The 21,860-nt window shown below is 32.5% G+C and overlaps 3 protein-coding genes across 4 annotated transcripts; 2 read left to right on the top strand and 1 right to left on the bottom strand.

The window, feature by feature from the left end:
- Positions 1 to 563: 563 nt before the first annotated feature.
- On the top strand, positions 564 to 1,854 carry LOC132696725 (large ribosomal subunit protein uL29m). Its single transcript, XM_060661718.1, has 5 exons — positions 564 to 810; positions 868 to 1,014; positions 1,065 to 1,298; positions 1,481 to 1,621; positions 1,680 to 1,854. The coding sequence occupies exons 1-5, from the start codon at positions 728 to 730 to the stop codon at positions 1,819 to 1,821; spliced, it is 747 nt and encodes a 248-aa protein (XP_060517701.1). The 5' UTR covers positions 564 to 727; the 3' UTR covers positions 1,822 to 1,854.
- Positions 1,855 to 2,008: 154 nt separating this feature from the next.
- On the bottom strand, positions 2,009 to 9,585 carry LOC132696694 (uncharacterized). Of its 2 annotated transcripts, none has more exons than XM_060661675.1 (10): positions 9,450 to 9,585; positions 8,898 to 9,328; positions 8,328 to 8,844; positions 6,844 to 8,272; positions 6,406 to 6,783; positions 6,107 to 6,258; positions 5,827 to 6,046; positions 5,545 to 5,763; positions 5,367 to 5,489; positions 2,009 to 5,310 (listed from the first exon to the last, which is right to left on the bottom strand). In XM_060661675.1, the coding sequence occupies exons 2-10, from the start codon at positions 9,325 to 9,327 to the stop codon at positions 5,188 to 5,190; spliced, it is 3,591 nt and encodes a 1,196-aa protein (XP_060517658.1). In that variant the 5' UTR covers position 9,328; positions 9,450 to 9,585; the 3' UTR covers positions 2,009 to 5,187. The 2 variants fall into 2 exon arrangements, with proteins under 2 accessions (XP_060517658.1, XP_060517659.1); XM_060661676.1 differs by having other exon boundaries at positions 9,489 to 9,578.
- Positions 9,586 to 10,183: 598 nt separating this feature from the next.
- Positions 10,184 to 21,615, top strand: LOC132696762 (protein AF-10). Its single transcript, XM_060661772.1, has 17 exons — positions 10,184 to 10,465; positions 10,689 to 10,915; positions 11,148 to 11,227; positions 11,317 to 11,481; positions 11,527 to 11,724; positions 11,983 to 12,218; positions 12,284 to 12,632; positions 12,688 to 12,876; positions 13,288 to 13,486; positions 13,548 to 13,725; positions 15,765 to 16,106; positions 16,353 to 16,539; positions 16,603 to 16,768; positions 16,903 to 17,073; positions 17,137 to 17,332; positions 17,626 to 17,761; positions 19,635 to 21,615. The coding sequence occupies exons 2-17, from the start codon at positions 10,807 to 10,809 to the stop codon at positions 19,701 to 19,703; spliced, it is 2,970 nt and encodes a 989-aa protein (XP_060517755.1). The 5' UTR covers positions 10,184 to 10,465; positions 10,689 to 10,806; the 3' UTR covers positions 19,704 to 21,615.
- Positions 21,616 to 21,860: the final 245 nt, after the last annotated feature.

Genomic DNA, 21,860 nt, shown 5'->3' with positions numbered 1-21,860 from the left:
CTGCTTTTCGCCTGAAGATTTAATGGAATCTGGACGTATTTTGAGAAAATAATGCCCTAAAAATGATTTATTGGCGATGGCCATGTTGGTTGTGAAATACTGCAAGTTTGTTGGTTAAAAATAAGATTTTAAATCTCACCCATCTGCATGCACTTTCTTAAAACTTATTTCATTGTTGCTTTATAAGTTTTAGTACAAACAGAAGAATCATGAATAGTCCTATTAATTCTAATTAATGTGCACTTTTATTCTAGTACTGTATGAGTGTTTAAGAAGATCAAAATTTAAAACTGAAACAAATAATGTTACAATTAATCAAGAGACATGTAAAAAAATTGAGAAGGTAAGTTCCATATAGCCGTATTATCTTAAAATACGCCTAGATCTCGTTAAATATTCTAGGAAAACGATTTGAGTGTGTAGAAATCCTGTGAAGAAAATCTACGAAAATATCAACGCCGCCTAGGGCTCATAATTTTTTAACGTAGTACGGTCACTAAATTATCTAATAGCTAAACACAGAAATTTTAACTAATGATATATCTGTAGAAGTTCTTATTGCATGGCAATGTGGGCATATGGTTCACATATTAACAAGTGACAGTTTACAAAGGAATTTTCCTTAACAGTCCAACCGCAGAGAAGTGAAAAATCTGTTTTAATATATTATTAGAATTGGGTTAAACCACAATTGCATCTACTGTTAAATTTATCTTTTCAACTTCTAATGGAGTCAATTTTTAAATTTTCCAAAGTTTTTGTGTCGCTAAACAGTTTCAATATAGTTCGAAATAAATCAGCAAATTTGAGGTTATAAATTTACAATATATTATTTACAAATGTTTACAAATGTCTTAAATGTTTTAGATGTATCTGCACTTCTTCAATTAAAAACGATCTTATGGAATTTTTCGATGATAAAAAAAACTGGGGGCAAACTGAAGTCAAGAGTGGTAGATCTTGGCGAAAAGAGGAACTAAGGCTTAAATCCAACACTGACTTGCATAAGCTATGGTCAGCTTGTATTTACCTATATAATAAAGTAATTGTGAATTAGTTTTTAGGTATGTTTTATTAAAAGAAAAAAATATGTTACTAACAATGGAACAAGAGTCTAATGACCAAGTCAGACTATTCCCAAGCCCTGAACGCATTGATAAAGTTGAAGAATCGATGGAAAATCTTGAGGCAGTAGTCCGAGAGAGAAACAGAGCTTATCACATGCTTGAAACTGGTCAAAGTGGGGAAAGACCTGGTAAATTGACCACTGGTCCTTTTGGGTTAAAATATTATTACAAGTAAGTGATGGGACAGATTTGTAAAGGGCCGTCAGAAATGTATTTTTTTTTCTGGGTGATTAAACCTTTTCATAACACTATGTCTAAGATTTATTACTGTTTAAGCAGAGTTGAATTCAATGATGTCTATACAAAGTGTACAGAAATTGCTTTGTTAACTTTGTAAGAATTATTCTTTTCAGAATGGTAGAACATCTAATACCAAAATTCATGAACAAAAAGTGGAGTGAAAAACATCAGTTTTACAAACCTGACCAGGATGTATCAAGGTTCCTGTTAAAATATCGAGAAAAGCTTTATCTCAACAAAAGAAGACAACAGAGGCAAGTAGTTTTCCAAAATTTAACAGTTCTGTTTTTGTCAAGAGAATGTTTATTTTAGGAGAGATTTTAATCATGTTATTGGGTTGATGAATCGTTTTCCTAATATGGATATGCAGGCCCTCAAGGAACAATATCCTAATGTTGATATTGATAAAGCCAAAAAGAGCCGTAAATATCGTGGCGATTATGTACCTACATAAATTGGCTAGTTAAATTCCTAATAAAAATTATTTTCTCCACTCTGTTATTTTTCTTCAACGAATTCTAACACAATATTACCTACTAAATTATTCATTGCTGCAAATTAATAAAGCACAAAGCAATACTTTTTAAATTTATTTGATAACACATTAGTTTTACAACTAACAATTTTAAACACAATTGCCAAATAACTTAAAAAATAAAGTAGTTCTTATTTCAATTAAATGACCAAACAGATAATAAATATTAAGGAAGAACTTGCAATGTCATTTACAGTCCTCAGCAATTTTTGGCATATGCTGATATACATGCATTCACTGTTACATGCTTAAATGAAGTAGAGGTACAGGGATGAAAATAATAAATTTTACCTCCCTATAACTTTATTTTACATTTTAGAAAAAAAAGCAAAATGAAAAAGTCCTAGGGTTTGAGGCCTAGATTTCCTCACTGGAAAATTTAGATAAGTTAAAAAGAGGGCTTCAGCTGTATATTCAAGACACTGGAGGGCACTTTTAACATTTAATGCAATATCCCTAATCAAAAAAACCATTGTTTATATATTTGTATTATCAATGAATTTGTTGTCAATAATAATTCAACAAAAGGCGTGACGTTGGCGTGACACGATGATGCATGGCCAACTAAGTGGATTTTATTTTTGGCTAATTTCGACCTTAATATTATGAATTTGAATTCAATGTAAATGGGCTTTTCTTTTTGTGAAATAATACACAGGCATTCAAAATCAAAAAATATATCTCTGACATACTATGCTTTCTTGTCGCACCTTTTATATAATAAGTATGTAATATTAGATCTACACATAAAACCCTACAAACTTTTGTATTAATTAACTTTTTTTTCTCTAAAATGTAAAACAAAAATTCTTGAGAGGGTAACATTTATAATGAATCTTCCCTCATTCATAGAATTGTGCTTCCTGTCTTTTAATAATTGTAGGATAATATTGAACATGAAGTAAAAATCAATTGATATAAGTAAGACTCTTCGCAAAGCAAATAATTATAATTATATAATTAATTACTGATTTTACAAATGGCACTGGGTATTATAAAACTCAATGCTTTGGTCAAACATAGAAAAATACAATTGCACGCTCTTCCTAAAAAATCCAAAATTGTTTATTAAAGTGCCACAATGTAAAGTAATGCAATGCAATGTAATTTTTAATAGAATTGTATTAATATCACACAAAGTGCACCCAAACAGAACTCCAATAAAATAACAATTCAAGTCAAAAACCAACATGATTTAGCTAAAGCTTTTTAAATTAAAAGCAACCGATTTATTTAACGTTCTTATAATAACTTGAAAATACTAATGAGCGAAAAATAAAAAGAAAATAGGTTTAAGAAAATACTTTTTGCCAGTCAGATGACACAAAGGTTGAGTTGCAGAAAAGAGTGTTTTGTTGACACCAACAATTTAATTAGTTGCATAAGTAGAAACACATTAAAGGTTTTTTTTATTATGACTGTCCAAAGATTATACATCTTACCACCTTATCCACAATAGTAAGAAATTGATGTTGAATTTGGTATAACTGAATAAAATTTCACCTATTAGTATTTGCTTTACTAACCCAATAACAACTTTGCTAAATAAGTATGTCTTCAAATATAAATTGATTATACATTATTATATACACTGTATATGTTTAATATCACTCGACATTTAATACCGCTACAATGGGGCATAAGCTATAGTCCCATTATGAATATTTTTAAAATTAAGTTGCCAGTTAATTGAAAAGTCACTTTTGGAAAGCATTTACAGAACCATTATCAATTCGCGCAATATTTCGGCTATGAAGGTAAACAGTCCAAAAGAGAAAATCCAAAATAACATACCTTAATTATTAGAAACTAACGTGCATTGTCTACATGTGCATCAAGGACAACCCGAAGCGTATTACTAAAATTATTGTGTCTTATTATCCTTACTGATATTTGCACCTCCTTAAAAAATACCAAATATATCACAACATCTGATTATCAAAATAATGACTAGATACTTCCGAACGAAAATTAGAAAAATATGTCTTATCTATAAAGTTCCGATTTTGTAAACCCAATATAAATTATCTAAAAATAGAGAAAATGGTCATAATATTTAAACTCAATCACCTAAATTAATACGTTGATCAAATACAAACCCCGGGCAAATTTGGCTTATCTATCTTATTATGCTTGTAATTGGCTTAGGAAATAAAGGAAAAACACATATTGCAACTTTTGTGTTATTGTGAATACATCATTATCCTTGTAGAAAATTCGTTTTATAAATGAATTAACCACATTATAATAAATATTTAGTTCACTACAGAATGTAATACTCCTTCAATAACATGGATCACAAAAGTTATTTATTTAATTAACCTCAGTAAAACTTTTTACAAGCTCAGCTGCTCCCTTAATAAGATAAAAACTAAATAGTCAACAACTATGAAAAAATAAATTGCACATTACGAAGAACCTTAAAATTTATAATATATAAATACATAAGAAAATATACGTGGTCCGAATTATAATATAAAAACTTAACAGCCTATTCAACAGATAAAAATAAGTAAAAAAAGTTCACATACACTTACATCCTAAAATGCGCAGATACAAGGTGCGAAAAAAATTTTTTTTGCTATTTTTAAAAAATCTAGATTTTGATTTCAAACTTGGTGTTGCCATTTAAAAACAAATTTTTAGCATAAAACTGTTTTTGTTTAACCAGTGGCGTTCGTGAAACGGTAATTTAAATAATAAAAAATGTGCTACACCAATTAGATGCACATGAACACACTTTTTTTTTTCTCCAAAAGTGAAAAGGCCATTTTTAAAGCATTAGCGTACCACTTTTTTATTATTTAAATCAAGTAAAACGACCTGAGGAGTGAGACTGGTTAAACAACATTTTTTAAAAATAGGGAAAAAAACATTTTTTTGCAATATTTCAACACCCTATATCCCTGAAATATGAACTTTTCACTTATTTTTATCTTCTGAATAAGCTCCCTCAATGAATTCTATCATCATAATGAGCAGATGAGCAGTCATATTTTTTTTGCTAAAATAAACAGATTTACATGAGTAAGTTGTATTAGAATAAACTATAATAAGCACTGGTAATTAGTGGGCGCCATTAATACAACTAGCATATAAATATGGTTAACATACCTCATTATTTTTTTTATATCAAAGGATCAATCAGAACCAGACCAGGGCAATTCAAATACAGTGATGGTTTTTCCCCAAAACACAAACTATTCATAAAATCGGTAATGTTAATGCACTGTAGATCAAATAACCCTGGGCTCATAAACCTTACAATAAAAACAAGCAAACACCTTATAAAAATTGAAGGTGCACAGTATTAGTTGGCCACCTTTCAATGAGGGTAGTGTAAGTGTCTACACATCTCTTACTTAGAGGATCAGTTTCAGGGATGGTGCTTAGTGGAAAACTTTCATCCTAAAAACCAGTTTTTTTTTTAAAGAACTAACCAATGCAAACATCAGTAAACTTACGTTTTCATTATTATACTGCCAAAGCATTTCTAATGTTGAAATAAAGGATTCGAGTTCGGCATTAGAAGAAAAGTAAAGAATCCAATCACCACTATACTCATGGACTTCCCGACACGAAAATTCCTACCAAATAAACACGCCTTAGATAGATTAGCAATAACGTTGAAATGAAACTCACCAAAATGCACCAACTCTGTTCTGCTGATGGTAAACGAAACGAAATCAAATCCACAATGGCGGCACATGAAAGTGCTTGTGGACCTTTCAGGGGCTCATGGAATTTTTTGGACAGGCCAGTGGTTATGGTATGAGGAAAAGCCTCCCTCACGGTCAAAATATGTTCACTTGTCATCATTAACGAGCAAGACAGGGTTAAGCTTTTATCTTTGTGATAAATCTGCAAAATTGAAAAAAAAAAAGAACAGTAAACAATACAGGAATGAATAGGAAAAAAAATTACCCCACTTGCCGCGTGAATCAGTTCCTGAAGCCATTCACTAGCGACATATTCGTCAGGTGCTGCTAACAAAAGTGATTTGCCTTCAACAATCAGCTGAAAAGTATGGGGCCGGTGAGCATTAAAAATTCTATGGGCACCCTGACAGGATCCATTGATTAAAGGAAATACTCGCATTGGAACCCTCTGCGATGCTGATGAGAACATGTAAAGCACTCCAGCTCTAAAAGAGAAAAATCCATTTCGACATAATGTCAAAGATACCTGATGCACAATAAATTACTTCAGAATAAAATATGCGGTTTCCCAACGATTTGAATCAGTTGTTTTAAACATTAGGGGTCCTTCCTTGGCAGGGCCCAATGGTGTAGATATCATATCTTCCAGTGAAAAGTCTTGAATGTTTACAATACTGTAATAGTAATATTCTTCATCCTACAATGATCCCAAAGACTTAAAATATGTAAAAAAATGCATCATATTTCATAAAATACTTTATTAAGCGAGAGGTAAATGTGCCAACCCCAATCTTAATCAGGTTCACCAATACTCGCTCCCACATAAGTGGAACATCTTATTTACCTTTTCAACAGAAGTCTGTTTACATATGATATTTCTTAAACAGGCCATATCTCTCATAGTCAACTGCTTTACAGCTGGTAACCTGGGCTTGCCGGTATCTTTTCTCATAGTTATTTCCAAGAGAGAAACGATATCATTGGTAATACTCGAACAACCAGTGCTGATCAAGCATTGCATATCAGTGTCATAGTTAGAGAAATGGATAGTTTGATTATTGGGACCAATTAGGATTATATTCAGTTCTGCGTAAGGCAACACAAAATGATTCGAAAAATTGTTCTGCTTAGCACTACAGATGTATATTGTGATGTCTGTCAGTATTACAAGTAATGGTTTGCTCTCTCCGTTTGTAGTGTAGGCGCTTCTAACTGGAAAAATCTAAAAACATAAATTTCATATGAAAAAGAGAATAAATTGTGAAAACTTTGACGTCTACACCTTTACAAGATTTTCCGTTTTTTTCCGAAAAACTTGTTTCCTTAGCTCCATCATCATCTTTCTATTAGAAATGTCCGAATGTAGTTGCTTTTCTTTACCGCGGGTTATTTCCTTTTCAATTTCTTTATCAATTTCCTCATTGCACTTTTTATCAACTTTACAACCACTCACATACAAGCTAATATAACTCCTCGATCTTCTCTGATTCCTCATAGCTTTTATATCCAACAATTTTTTCTGGGTAACATTTCTAAGAAACCTGTTTATTAAAGATGATTTTGATGTGCAAGTTCTCATTGTTGGCAAAGATTTGGAGCTCTCAGCATCACTTTTCTGTTCATATAAAAAAGAATTTTTGCTAGAGGATGCAACTGCATAATGATTATGTTTATTTATTCTGCGTTTGGGCGATTCTAAATGTCTGGAATTACTACGTACTTCGGATAAATCAGAAATTGTCTCGGTGTCTGACCAGTCTAGCTTTGCTGATGATGTATACTTTCCCATAGGGTTCTTAGGTGTGTTTGGTATTTTTTCTTCTGCTTGTTCTATTACTTCTTCCACCATAGTATCACAACCTTTAGGTGTCGAAGCATGATTTATCACCTCAAAATCTTCAGCTTCCTTTTCTGGTTCTTCTTTGGCTTTTCGGCGAAAGAAGTTAAACTCTTTTAATATCATCTGATATACCAGAGAACTCTTGGGCTTATTTTGCTGTTCAAATGTCTTTTGAAAATTGTCATACTCATAAGAATAACTAATACCTTTGTGCTCATAAACATTGCTATCACAGAGAATAATGTTAGCAGGCAAATCTTGATTAGGATAATTTGGGTAAAAACCTTCGCTTTGCGTGAGCTTCAGATTAGTTTTAGCTAGACTGACCTGACTTGTGGGTGGAATTTTTATTTCTGTATCCTCCACCACTTCTTTAACATCTTTAGTTTGATTGCCTTTGAATGAAAAGCTAGTTAAAGGTTTTGTTGAACTAAAAACATCATGAGATGAAGAATAAATACAAACATCTTCCTGACCTTCTGGAACACCACGTTCAGCCAATGGTACCGATGTTGAAAAATTTAAAATATTTTTCAAACTACCAAATATGTTGCTCTCAAGCATATTTGTTTCCGATTTCCTTTTTCTTAAATCCGTTTCCTCTTGAACAATTTTTGTATCAATATATTTCTTGTTTCGCTTTGACTTTTTTAAACAACTAGACTTAGGCATTTTCACAGATGGCTCCCTTTTAGGAAGATTTTCATCTGAAGTTGTATCTTCTTCATCGATTGAGCTTGATACACTCCCTGTAGAGCTAGATGATGTAGAAGAGTATCGAGGATTATGCACATATATGTCAGATTTGACTTCTCTGTTGGTTGCAGATTTCTCATAATACGGAGCATCCCCTTCTGCTGCCCAGCTATAACTATAAGCAAAATGTATTAAGTAAACTAAACAGCTCACAAATAAACTTAATTTACCGTCCTTTCACAACATCAGGTTTTCGGGTAAACCCTTTTTGGAAGAAAGTGTACGAGACATCTGGCTCATGAGTAATGAAACCCAAGTTTATATGAATATCATCAACTTTAGTACTATTGAGTATGTCTTCATGAAAAGATACACGTTTTTTTGGGGTATCTGATTTAGATTTTTTCCTTCTTTGGCGACGAAATACAATTTGTTCCTCAGTAGGTTTTACAGCTTCAACAGGGAATTCCTCTTTTACAGGTGCGGGAACATTTTCATTTTCTGTATTGACGGTTTTCAGATTTTCATTAACTTCCTCTGAGATGCTCACATGCATATCAATATTTTCAGTGTCTGGTTTTAAAATTGTATTTTGCAATGTATAGTCCAGAAGCTCGTAACTATTGAGTGAAATATTCATTAGATCTACATCAGTATTTAATTTAATTGGATGCTCCATTTCAAAAACATCATCACTTGGACTTTTTAATGATGCTTCCATCCCAGTGCACTGAAGTGAGTTAATATCTAAAATATGAAATACCTTAATGAACACTGCTAAAATTTCACATAAACCTTACCGTCATTAAAGAATTTGTCAAAATAATTGGGAACTGAGCAAGACAATAAAGTTGAACATACATTTTGATTTGCAATATCACTCTTCGGTGTTTCTAATTTTTGACTTTGTTTGTGGTCTGGTTTTTCATTTGCCTTTATCTTTTCTACAGGATTTTTCAGCTTGACTTCATGATCGCCATCATTGTTTTTATGTGCATCATTGCAAATAATTTCTGAACAGGCATCTGGTCGAGTGATATCATTTTCCCAGCCTGACATAGTCGAAGTCAATTCACTTTCACTATCGAAGAGTTGAACCCCAGAATCACCAGGAGAAATAAGGCTGGAAGCCGTTGAAATGGTACTGGAGGTCATGATATGAGTATCTTTTTTTGAATCTTCAGTACCTTTAAAGTTAAAATCTAACGTCTTTGAGTTTGCTGTTTCCATGCTAAAACATCCTTTGCTTTAATGATAAAACACTACTGCGAAAATGTTTTTGTTATTATTTTGAACCATTAAGATTAGAATTTTAAACCAATTCTCATAAATAACCAAAGTAAAAAGAATACCTTGATTAGTAATATATTCAAAGTGCAAAAGGACTTTACTTTTTTTATGTGAAATCTACGTGCGTATCATGTTTTAATCATTTCATTGATTTTCTTTGTAAAATAAGAAAATGACATTCTCACAATAACAGCTGTTTTAGGGACTAAAAAGTGTTAAATCCACTTCTTCTTGGTCACACATAGAATCATTTGTCAGAATACAAAAAAGTAGTTAGTCATTTATGTTAGGATCACTCCCCCATCACTGACCTTTTTATGATCACTTTCCCATCACTGACCTTTTTTTAAAAGTAATGCTACGAATTCAACTTTAAACCGATACCATTACTTTGACACCTCAAAACACTTTTCATTGAAAGTGGGCTGGGGTATACCAATCACGCGCAATGCTTGCTCATATAAGCAACTATAAAATGCTAAGCTGAGTTTTGCTTATTTAGGCAATTCGGCAATGGGCGATTGATCCTAGCATAATTTTATTGAAATCTATTTGTTATAATACGTCATACTCAGATCACTGCGAGCTTGGGCGAATGATCCTGGTAGTCGTGCCCAACAGCTATCTGTGAAACGCATCATTGAATTGAATTGAATCACTGCGAGCTATAATAAGAACCAGTTGTCTTCCTCGAAACCCAAAATTTTAATAAATTGACCACGAATTAGTATATCTGACAGTTAACACTTATGATAAACACATCCTAATAATAGCTTCTTTTTAGAGCCAATCGCTCTGTGATGATCTTATTAATCGAACCCAGATGAGCACAAATAGTATTTTTCCGTTCTGTGATTGTTGTACACGGGCCTTTTTGAAATTCTATCCATAGAAAAAGATAAGTGGAGTGATCTGCCTAACTGTCCCATTTTAAACGTTGAAGAGGTTATTTTTGCGCACGAGCAAACAAGCAATCACAAAAACAAAATGGTTACTATGTAGACAAATGTGTTTACTATGCACTTTTGCAGGAAAGTGTGTTAAAAAGTTTATTAGTTGTGTTGCAATGTTGAATAAAGTAATTACTATTTTTTGCATGTTATGGTTTAGTAACAATTATCAGATAATATTTTTATGTTCCACAAGTTTTGGGCACGTTTTCAATGAAATTTGTGATTTCTTATTTTAGATTTCTACTTTAAAATAACTCATTGTATATAAGTTGCAACGGCGACTAATATGTCAACGTAGCTACGAGATCGGGTGTAAGTTTTGTGGTAATGATGCAACAAAATTTCCAGAATTTTTTGAGACCAAGGGGGCCAACAAAATCCTAGCAATGAATGTGAATCTGTCACATTGGAGATGTGGGGTGAGAATGTCCAATCGCTAGTTTAGCAAAATTGTCTTAATTACATTATGAGGGAAATGGTAGGAGGCTGTTGTGTTTGTTCTGACGATAGAGGCTGGTCTGAAAATCCCCTTGTTTACTGCGATGGACAATCTTGTAGTGTTGCTGTTCACCAAGGTACTTAACCATAATTGCTATTTGTTTTATTTGCCAAAGTTATTTTATTAAAACAAAAGCATTTAGTAATTCATAGCTTATAAATAGGTAAAACACGTTACTCTAATAATCAATTTTAATTATGTTTTTCCATGTGGGTATAGAACAAATTAATGACGTGAATGAGCACTGATAAAAAGTTTATGTGTTGGAGCCAAAAGTTGCTGTTTTAGTTTTATTTTATTCTTTACAGCATGTTATGGAATAGTTACTGTGCCGACTGGGCCCTGGTATTGTCGTAAATGCGAAAGTCAAGAGAGGTCTGTTAAAGTGGTGAGTTGTTTAACCAATTATTTACCAACCTTGCACTCTGAATTAAAATAACCCTTATTTTTTTAAACTTAATTTATTTCCTTTAACAGAAATGTGAATTGTGTCCAAGTAGATATGGAGCGCTTAAACGCACTGATAATCAAGGATGGGCCCATGTGGTATGTGCTCTGTATATTCCAGAAGTACGTTTTGGTAATGTCACCACTATGGAACCAATCCAGTTGCAGCTGATCCCTGGGGAGCGTTTTAATAAAGTCAGTATTTTTTTTTAGTAGATTGTTTGTAAAAATATATTCTAGGTGTGTTATATTTGTCAAGAAAAAGATAGACCAGCTAATGCCACAGTGGGCGCTTGTATGCAATGTAATAGAGTGGGTTGCAAGCAACAATTTCACGTCACTTGTGCGCAGAGTTTAGGATTGTTGTGTGAAGAGGCTGGGAATTATTTGGATAATGTCAAGTACTGTGGATATTGTCAACACCATTATAGTAAATTGGTAAGTATTTATTTTTGGTTTGCTTTTACCCTGTTGTTTTTAAATAAAAACTGGACGCTGCTTTATTCAGTTCAATTCAGTTAATGATGATATCTCCCTAATTTACTCATTCACACACGCAGTGTGGATATTATGTAAACAGCAGAACGGAACTGCTTTTTTCTCAAGTGAATGAAGCAACTATTTTAGGACAAATTAAGGATTTCTGTTAGTCACAATTTAGTCAGACAATGGTGTGAAGGAAGCAATTTGTTTTAGAAAAAAGGTGGTAATGTGAAAACTATTCCACCATATAAACCTGTAAGTGACAATCAGAATTCCGACTCCAGCTCTGAAAAAGAGGTAGAGGGCAACTCTTTGAAAAGAAATTCTTCTCCTGCTCTTGGGAAGAGGAAATCCGCCTCCAACAATAAAGGTAATTCCTCAAAAGGTGGAAATTCATCTAACAAAACATCTGGATCTCAACAGAAACCTGTTCAGAGCAACAGCAAAGGGTGAGTGCTAAAGTTTATCAAAATAATTAATTTTTAAACAAATCAATTTAAAATATATTGCTTAGGTCCTCAGACAAATCTAAAGTGGGAAATATAAAAAGTGTTAAGAGTGAGGACAGTTCTAACACAGAAACTTTCTTAGAAAATAGTGACAAAAAAGACATTAAAAGTGACACTGCAGATAGTGACCAAAAAAACAAAGAACCTAAAGATAAGGATAATAAGAGTTCAAAAAAACGAAAAGTGAATTCCAGGACGCCCACACCAGTGCAAAGTGAAGTGAGTGTAGTTGTGAGTGTTACTACTACGAATACCCCACCCACCAGTTCTACCACAAGTGTTTCTTCGGTGCCTATAGAAAAAAGAAGCACTACTCTTTTTGTTCCTGACATTCCTGCTGAAAAATCTAAAAAGGTATGCAATACTTGCTTTAATGTCAATAATTGTTCTAACTCGATTTGGATGATAGTCGAAGGTTGAGACAACTCAATCAATAATCTTCAATCAACCAGTTGTGGCCTTAACATCAATATCAACTCTAACATCAACTTCAACATCTAAAGGCAGTTCACCTACTGTTACCACTGCAGAATTGATTACCAATAAGTCAGATACTTCAACAACTGTTACTTCACCATCAATAATCCAAACTGCTCAGGTAAACATTGTTGCCATGTTATAAAGCTAAGAAAAATAATGTATATGTATTATATAATGAATATTTGAATTAACTTGAAGCTTTCGAAAAAGCATAACCAAAAAACAAAAGTTATTCAAAATTTGTTAAAGTCATTCTACTCAAAAAAGGGGCTGGCTGAACAACCTGTAAATATCTGGTATGTAAGTTGAAAAATAAGAAAAAGATATGACATAGCCTGAAATCGCTGAATGTACAAAAAAAATTCCTTTATTTTCTTTATCTCATTCATTGCTATTATGAACATTACACTAAAAAAGTACAAAGCAAACTGTTCCTGGTTGCTCTGCGAGATAATAAAAACAAATTACACCAATTAAATTGACAAACTAGATTTAAATACAGAGAACTAGCAAATTTTTTACCTTACAGGCACAAGTACAACAGCAGCAGATTGGTTCTCTACTTGTGTCAGTACCTTTGGCTAATACTAGTATCGGTCCCCATAATCCAATAATTAATAATCAAACTAGTGTGTTGGCTGTAACTCCATTTCAACCACACTCGCAGGAAAAGGAAAAGAGCTTACTTGGAAACATACCCAAAAGTCCAATGCCTATAATTGAAAACGGTAATTTTTCCTTTGTTCTTATATAGCTGGCAATGAATAATACAACAATGTAATTCATTAGATTCCATTATGTTAACTGGAGAAAAAAATGAACAGGGGATTCTCACCTCTGAGATGAGCGGAGGTGGATTGAAGATAACTTATGAAAAACAAACTGATTCCATTAATATGGAAGTCGATATGGAGTTGGAACTCGATCCAGCGCCAGCCGAAGCAGAAACTCCCGCAAAGCGTGGAAGGTACCAATAAATTTTGATGTTGTGGTGGTCTATGGTTGTTGCGTGACCTTTTTTTTGTGATAATTATTTAATATTGAAATATATCCATTATCAATAATGCACAAATGGGTATAGGGCTTATATGAATTTTACTTTGAGTTTTATGACAAATCGAAAAATAAATTCATGTATAAGATAATCCATTGACAAAAAATACTTTGGTTTTTTCTGTCAAGGATCATACATTATAAATATTACCCTCTAACTTTTTTATTTTACATTTGAGAAAAAACGTTCAGTACAAAAATCGTAGGGTTTAATGCATATTATATATATTTTAATTGGAAACACTGTATACTATTCCATAAAATGAAAAGTCGTATTAGCTTGATTTTAAAAATATAAAAAATGTTATAGTAATTGTTAACATTAAGGCATACTTTTTTCTAAGGTTATTTAAAAAATAAAATTTATTTTGGCTAGCATATAGATGACAATAAAGAACTAATTAGGAGTGAAATAAATGATTTTAGTGCATTAGATAAGCTAAAAAGAAGGCATTGACAAAACATTATCATTGTATATAAAAGAATGATAAAAATCCAAATAGAGCCGCGAATATTTATTAATGAGGAATAGTGCGCAAGATGTTGAAAATATCCTCCATTTTCCTGAATATACAGTTGACACCCTCTTTTTAACTTATTCAAGCTTTAATTACCCAGTCAGCAGGCAAATAATTAATATTATTTCACTCGTAATTATTTTTTTAATGTCAGCTCTAGTGACATACACTTTCTTTTTAATATATTTTATATATATTATACAGAGGGGTTCATCCAATGTGTGTGGTTTTGTGTTCCCCACGGTTAAAAGTCTAAAGGAGTTAAGGATGGATGAACTTCAAGAATCCATTGTACATTCATATGCAAATTTCCAACTGAACACATTGCAGTAGTTCATGCTGCAGTTCGGCGGCGTCTTTGTGTGTAGATATTGATGGCTACCAGTTCAAACATATACAGTGATATCATTAAGTTTGACTTTAAGCTACACTTTCACCAAAAATGGGACAACTTTATCAATTAGTTTTCAAGTTATGGACTTTCAAACAATGGATACATTGTTTTGGACCCTTCTGTATAAAAAAAAGTATGTGAAAGAGTGAGATCTGGGCTATAGACTATTCATAATATGGTGCCATATCACCCAAACCATTTTGGATATGTATTACTTAGATATTCTTTCACTGAAACAACATCATGAGATGAGGCGCCATATTGTTATTTCCATATATTCATGCCTGGTCCGATTTTCATTTTTATAATTTTTTTTATGTAATGATATTATTTCGAATTTTTACCATTATTCTTCGGTTGACTTTTGAACATCAACAATATTCCAGACATATTCTGTGCTTAACATAAACAGTAACTATAAGGTTTTATAATTTTTTGAAATCAACATAATATGTCTTTTTTGTCAAATCTTGCATATAAATAAGTAAATTAGCTTAAAATAGCACATTAAACCCTACACAGCTTAAACTAAAATATATTTTTTTGGGACAGTTAAAAAAAAGTTAATGGGGGTCGACATTATAGGAGATTATACTGTACAGAGTGGCTCAAATTCGACGCTCATCATTGAGATTTTTGGGAACTGTAAAAAATACTTGTTTGGATAAATGGAGACAAAGTTCCATTTGATGCTCAATAAAATGCCGTTTAGCATTTTGAAAAATTCCAATTACTTCCAAAAATATTGTAAAAAAAGGGAATTTTCAATTTTGCTTTCTATTGTCTCCCGGCTTTATTTGTTAAGATGATTTGAAATGGCCACGGAAGTATTCGGAATTTTTCATTACGCAAAGCGACATTTTATTGAGCATCAAATTGCCCAGCTTTGACTCCATTACGGTTTTCAAAATCCCAATGATAAGCGTTGAAAACATGAAATATCAAGAGTTTTCAACCATTTTCAAAAATATTTTCTCTGAGAAACACAGATTTTTTTCGCCGTTTGTCACAGCCTTTGCATAACTAGACGACTTTCATTAGTAGGTCACAGTCGCATGAAAAAAGTGACCGTACCACACGAAACAAGAAACGAAACAGCGCGAACGGTGTTCCCCCGCCCCAATCGAACAATGGCGGTGCCCTCAAGCGGTCTAGTCGTTCGCAACATTCAACTCCACCGCCTTCACAGCAGCCGCCCGGCGCTTTCGCCGCCATTTCCCAATCGCAAATTAAAGATTCTCCTCCAAGCAGCCCGAGTTCCGAGAGTTTAGGCTCACAGTCGACGAGCCACCGAGGCAGAACAAAGGGTCGTAAAAGTGCGCCAGCCGCTGTCAATACCAATTCCAATTCTGTGCCGCTAAAGGAAAACAAGGATGTCAAGTTGTAAGAAAAATATTTTATTGAACAAAATTGTATGCCCTTAACAAGTTTTAAAGAGGTTACAAAATTAAATGTATTACTATGTCTTACAAGAGATCTAACCAGTCATTTATTAAATACCTAGAAATCTGCTTTGGATATAATAGTTACTTGGAAATAAGTGCAAAATTGATTTATTAAAATGATATATTTTATATTTATATTTATATTTATTTTTTGTTGTTTAATAATTGTATTTTTGAATTTTAGATTTCAAAATGGGATTGCAGCAGCGCCTCATATGTTGGGTAATCAGTTGAATCCCAATTCTAACATGCATCAAAAAATGACAGATCATCTTAATTCCGAATTAGAAGCTCACAGTGTATATAACAACTCAAATGATACAAGTCCCTTATTGGTTGGTCCTCAAATGCATCACAGAGTAGTTCAGTTAGTAAGTTTTCTTGCCTTTTGCCTTGCATCTGATTATAACCAGCCATTGTGAAATATTAATTAGGTTAGAGCAAGCAGTACAGGCTCAAGTACTGCTTCTGGAGGTAGCGGACTGTCGTCGATGTTGGGCGGTAACAGTGGCACCATACCTCAGACGTTGGATCAGCTCCTGGAACGCCAGTGGGAACAAGGATCTCAGTTCCTCATGGAGCAGGCTCAGCATTTTGACAGTAAGATTTAATCAGAAGTAGACCTTTAAATTAAATTTTCCTGAAAATCGTTAAAGCACAATACTATGCCAAATATTTTTGTACTACATCCTTTTTGTTTGTCCTTATAAAAACCCATTTTTTACTGATTCTAGTCGCGTCACTTTTGTCGTGTTTACATCAGCTGAGAGCTGAAAATCTCAGGCTAGAAGAGCACGTCAGTTCTTTACTGCAGAGGAGGGATCACCTTTTGGCTGTTAATGCAAGATTGGCCATACCTTTAACAGGTCAACCAGCAACCCCTCAACCTTCTCATCCCCACACAGGTTATTACATTTCAAATTGAGCCCGAAAAATGATGTAGGATTACTTGACACTTTCTTTTTCAGTTAACAACATTCATCCCAACATTGCGGTAAATCATGTGGACATTTCGCGACCTCCCCGTCATAATAGCGGGAACTATGACAGGCATTCGCAGAGTTCTCAGCACGCGCCCGTAGAAAATGGTTTGCCTCCCGATACATACCCTCAAAACCCACACAGGAGTCCCGTTAACAGTGGACAACCCAGTCCCACAATAAGGTGCTAAAATCTTATTCTAACAAATCAAAATATTTTATTTGTTTATTAAATACGGTGTTTGTCAAGAAAACATTGCAAAAGCTATGGGGCCGGTTTAAATTAGAAAAATGTTGCGCAGTTTTATACCTAACAAAATGTTGAAATATCTGGAAACAATATGAGGGTGTTTTTGAGTATAAGGAAATATAAATTAATAAAATGTTTTTAGCATTTTCGGCGTAGAGAAAAGTGAATTTATAGGTTTAGTCCCATGTTTAACTGTTAATCATGTTAATTACTAAATGCATTTGTAGACACTCGTCGACTGGATCATTCCCAAATAATGGTCTGATAAGGCAAAATGCGGACACGGGCGGACGCTCTGCCCCGCCACGCTCCCAGCCTTATCCTCTTTTTGATAGACCCGGTTCTTCTTCTTCGCAGCAACAGGTTTGAATTTAAGCATATGCGATTGTAGTTGATTGGTGGGGGCTGAACTCGCTGTTCTTTCATTTCATTAAATCGCAGTGGTTCTGATTGTACAGTGATTGTCGAAATTTATGAACTTGGGAGTCGGTTTAATTGTTTTAATAAAAAAATGTAATAAGTTGATAGAATTTTTATTAATATGACCAGAGAGAAAAAAATACTTTTTTTTTCTATGACTGAGGAGTGATTAATATACCAGAATATTGATTGTCTAAAACATAAACTTCTAGACTGGCTAATGGTTTCAATTTCAGCCCGCTAAAAGTGAAGCTAATAAGAAAACGTTATAACCAAATAAGACCCTACATATCCTTTGACTTTGACATTGCTATTTATTATAAGCAATTAAAATCTTGTTTCTTATAATGAAGGTCAAATGCATTGTTTTTTTTTATAACATTTTGAGAACAGTTAAGTGTGTTTGTTTTTGTTCATTTTGTGACAGGTAAACAATTAAGCACCATAATGCAGTGTTTTTGGCATTTTATTAATAAAATGTCCAGTCGCCTATGGCTTAATGTTACTGATTTTTTAAATATAAAAAATTTAAAAAGTATTTTTTCACGGTCTTACTTGGCAACACTAACTAAAAAGTCTCTAGACATTCAAGCTACCATTCAGTTAGAGGCTAGATAATCACTTGCGGGAATATTTTTATTTCAGTAGAAAGGATTATTTCTTAACCCTGTACAACCAGAACTATTTTTTTTTGTGATCTGGTTGCATTGTAGGAGTTTAATATAATTATTGTTATGCGTTTTGGTTTTTGAGATGTAATTCCTTGACGGCAATTAATATGTAAATATTTTAGTGTCAATATTACATTCATGTCAGTAGATCATTCCTATTATTTATTTTTCATGGGGTAATTCAAAAGATTTGACTAGGAACATCTTTAATGCGGCGATAAATAAACTCAAATTTGCTTCTTTTGCTTAGCAACAGATCAATAAATTATTAAACTAAGGGTAGCAAATAATAATACCAAACTTTAATGTGAGATTAATTAACTTTTGTAATTAAAAATCGTAAGTAGTAAGCACTTGGTTGACGAATAAGTTTTTTGCACTAGTAACTTTTAATTTGGTATCTAATTATCAACATTTCAATATTATGTGAAAGTCAATTAAAAATTTGATTTTAAATAAAACCGAAAATAATTTTATTGCAATTTTTTTAAATCTGCCTGCCTATTTTGATTTGCAACTTTTTGCTAATTTAACCGTCTCACTAGCTTCTACCGTTTCTAACATATATTTAATATATATTTTCTATTTGAGCATTGTAGGGTTTTTAGCAATCTGGAAAGTCGTGTGTTAGAAAAAAAAGCGAGATCTGTGTGTTTTATTTTTATAAATTAATTAATTAAAAACGTTCTTTTTTAAATTTCGCTTTGGTTGGTCAATGGAAACTGTTTTTCTGTGTTTTATGTCAAATACAAAAAATTCTTCTTCGTTAACTTTTATGGTTTTCTGTTTTAAAATTCGGGACGGTATTAAAAAACTTAAAATTTTCCAAGAACATGACAAAAAAACATGAATAAGATATTTCTATTCCTAATTATAATATTGTTTTGCATGATTTTAGGAAATAGTAATTGCCCAATAGATTTTGCAATACACTGGCATGTGTACTAAAATTATCTATAAAACTTTGCACAAATTTATTTTGACAAGCAGATTTTTAGCATGGCTTTTAAGTAACATTAATTTGCAAGTGGCAGTATAACTTATAATTTCAAAATTACATACGTGCCTGAATTTTCCTGTTCATTTGAGTCTGAAAATTGTTAGGATATTCATAACACGAATCTGTCAAAACTTGCTTCTTGCAGATGGTGATCAGAAGAGATAGGGAAAGAGACTCAGAAATGCATCATCATAATAATTCAAAACCAAGCTGAAGTTTCCTATTAGGACTTATATATCAACAAATCACGGTATAGTTTTGCGCATAAAAAGTTTTCGCATTAAAGTGTTGTGTTATTGGAAATCATACAATAGTGTAAGTGGTGAATTTCTATATATTTGATGAACTGTACCCATTGGTTGCCAAAATGGTAGTTTGAGTCCTTTGATGATGTATCCCTGAAATGTAAGATTTTCCTTTGTAAAGTTTAGGAATTTTAGTTATGATTTTTACTGGATTTGCTTCTGCACCAGTCCAAGGGCTTTGTAAATAGCTAACTCAGAAAAAGATGAAATGTGTTAACACAGCAAGTTTTTTCTCTATTTATCACTGCCATAGGTTAATTTGTGTTCTTAGCTAATAATTACTGCTAGATCAACTTTATGTAAATTTTGTGTTAGTTATAGAATTAAATAAATTCTGTACTTTATGAATTTTCAAAATACTTTGCTATATGCGTTCGGAGTTTGAACACTAAAAAATTGCCTGTGATATTTTATTGATATGGCAATTCTTTTTCAAAATAACTCTTATTATTGCGGAAACTTCATTAATTTGACGGACCTCCTAGCTACAACACTAAAGAAGTTAGCAATAGTGCCTACATGAGTTTGTTCACATTGCATTTCAAATACTTCCCTTACTTTTTTTTTCTTTAGGATATATGGATCCGATTAAAAAATTAAAAACAAAATTAGGAAATCATTATTCCTAGATTGCTTTAAAAAATGAAACGGTCGCGTCAGTAGAAACAACTTTTTACCTTTTACTTTATATTTTTCAAAAAAATCCATGTCATACTTATGGTTGATGTGTGTCCCCGAAAACTAACTCCATTATAATGTTGTACCTCCTTAATATAATGTACTGCCGTTGTATCTAGTCATATATGTTAATATTTTTTGTAGTAAATCCTTCTTGACTTTTTAGTATTAGTGAAAAAGGTTGTGTTGAGGAAGCCACGTAGTCTTTCAGAATTAAAAAATTATATTAAATTCAATTCATTGTATAACTATAATTATATAGTAAAATGTTTTCAGTCCATAGGGACGAAGTGTGACAAAGACGCACGGTGCTTTTAAGGGAATGAAAGCGAATTTGTGGCAAGGGACGGGGCTTACAAAATGTGCGTATTATTATCACATTTCTCATATGGACAGATGATATTTTTGGTGATTAGTATGTACTTTTTTCCGTCTTGTATTTCACTGGATATATAATTTTTGCCTTTAGTGGTAGACATGTTCAAAATGGTCCAACCCCAACAGTTGAATGATTATAAACTTTTACTGGAATCTGAAACTGGAGCTGTAAATATTTATTGCTTGTCAAAACAAAAATTAAAATGACTAAGTAAACGTTGTAGGAAATTTTTAAACTCAGGGACAAAACTAGTAGGAATAAAGAAATTAGAAGTGTAATGCCAGTAATTTACGCCATATTAGGTAAATTGAACATAAGCTGATAACCTTTTTAGATAATTTTTTAATAGACCTATAAGTAAGTTTTCGCAATAACGTCGATCCAAATATAACTTATGCGTTTATTGAAATCGCCGTAATTGTCACTGTCTCCCTCCCGCTAACAATTTGAACAAATTTATTCTTAACGTAATTAAAATATAAAAGTTTAAATGTTCTTTAAGGACTCCTCAAAGAAATGTAAAGATTTTATTTATGCTTAATTGTATTTTTGTAAAACCAATTAGCATATAGTATGTAGATGATGAGGGATTTCAAGTGGCGTTGTAATATATTTTTTTATTAAAGTTGCATTAAGGATTGTAAGACGTCTGCAGCGGTACTGCAATGAGAATAAGCCTTTTTTGGAAAGCTACCGTTTGAAATCACCTGATTCAGGTGAAGTATATTTGGTGTTTCTGTTTGCTGTAAATTTTTGTAAAATATTTTTGTTCTGTTTATATATTTGTGTAATATAAATAAGATATAGAAAATGTCTTTGTTTTGATTTTAAATTTCTCCAAATATATGCCGAATACACAATTAATGAAATATGCGCTAAAACGGTAAACTTTTTTTTACATATGCTTTAATGCTCCCAAGAAAATATTTAGAGAATCGGTCTTAATGGGTATGCTAAATTTGGAGTTCTATAAAACGTAATTTTCAATGACTTAAAAACAAATTTATAC

The sequence above is a fragment of the Cylas formicarius genome, unplaced genomic scaffold, assembly GCF_029955315.1.
Source record: "Cylas formicarius isolate icCylForm1 unplaced genomic scaffold, icCylForm1.1 PGA_scaffold_1__22_contigs__length_36826433, whole genome shotgun sequence".
Taxonomy (NCBI): Eukaryota; Metazoa; Arthropoda; class Insecta; order Coleoptera; family Brentidae; genus Cylas; species Cylas formicarius.
The sequence above is the reverse complement of the archived record's forward strand: the minus strand, read 5'-3'. Positions and strand labels throughout refer to the sequence as shown.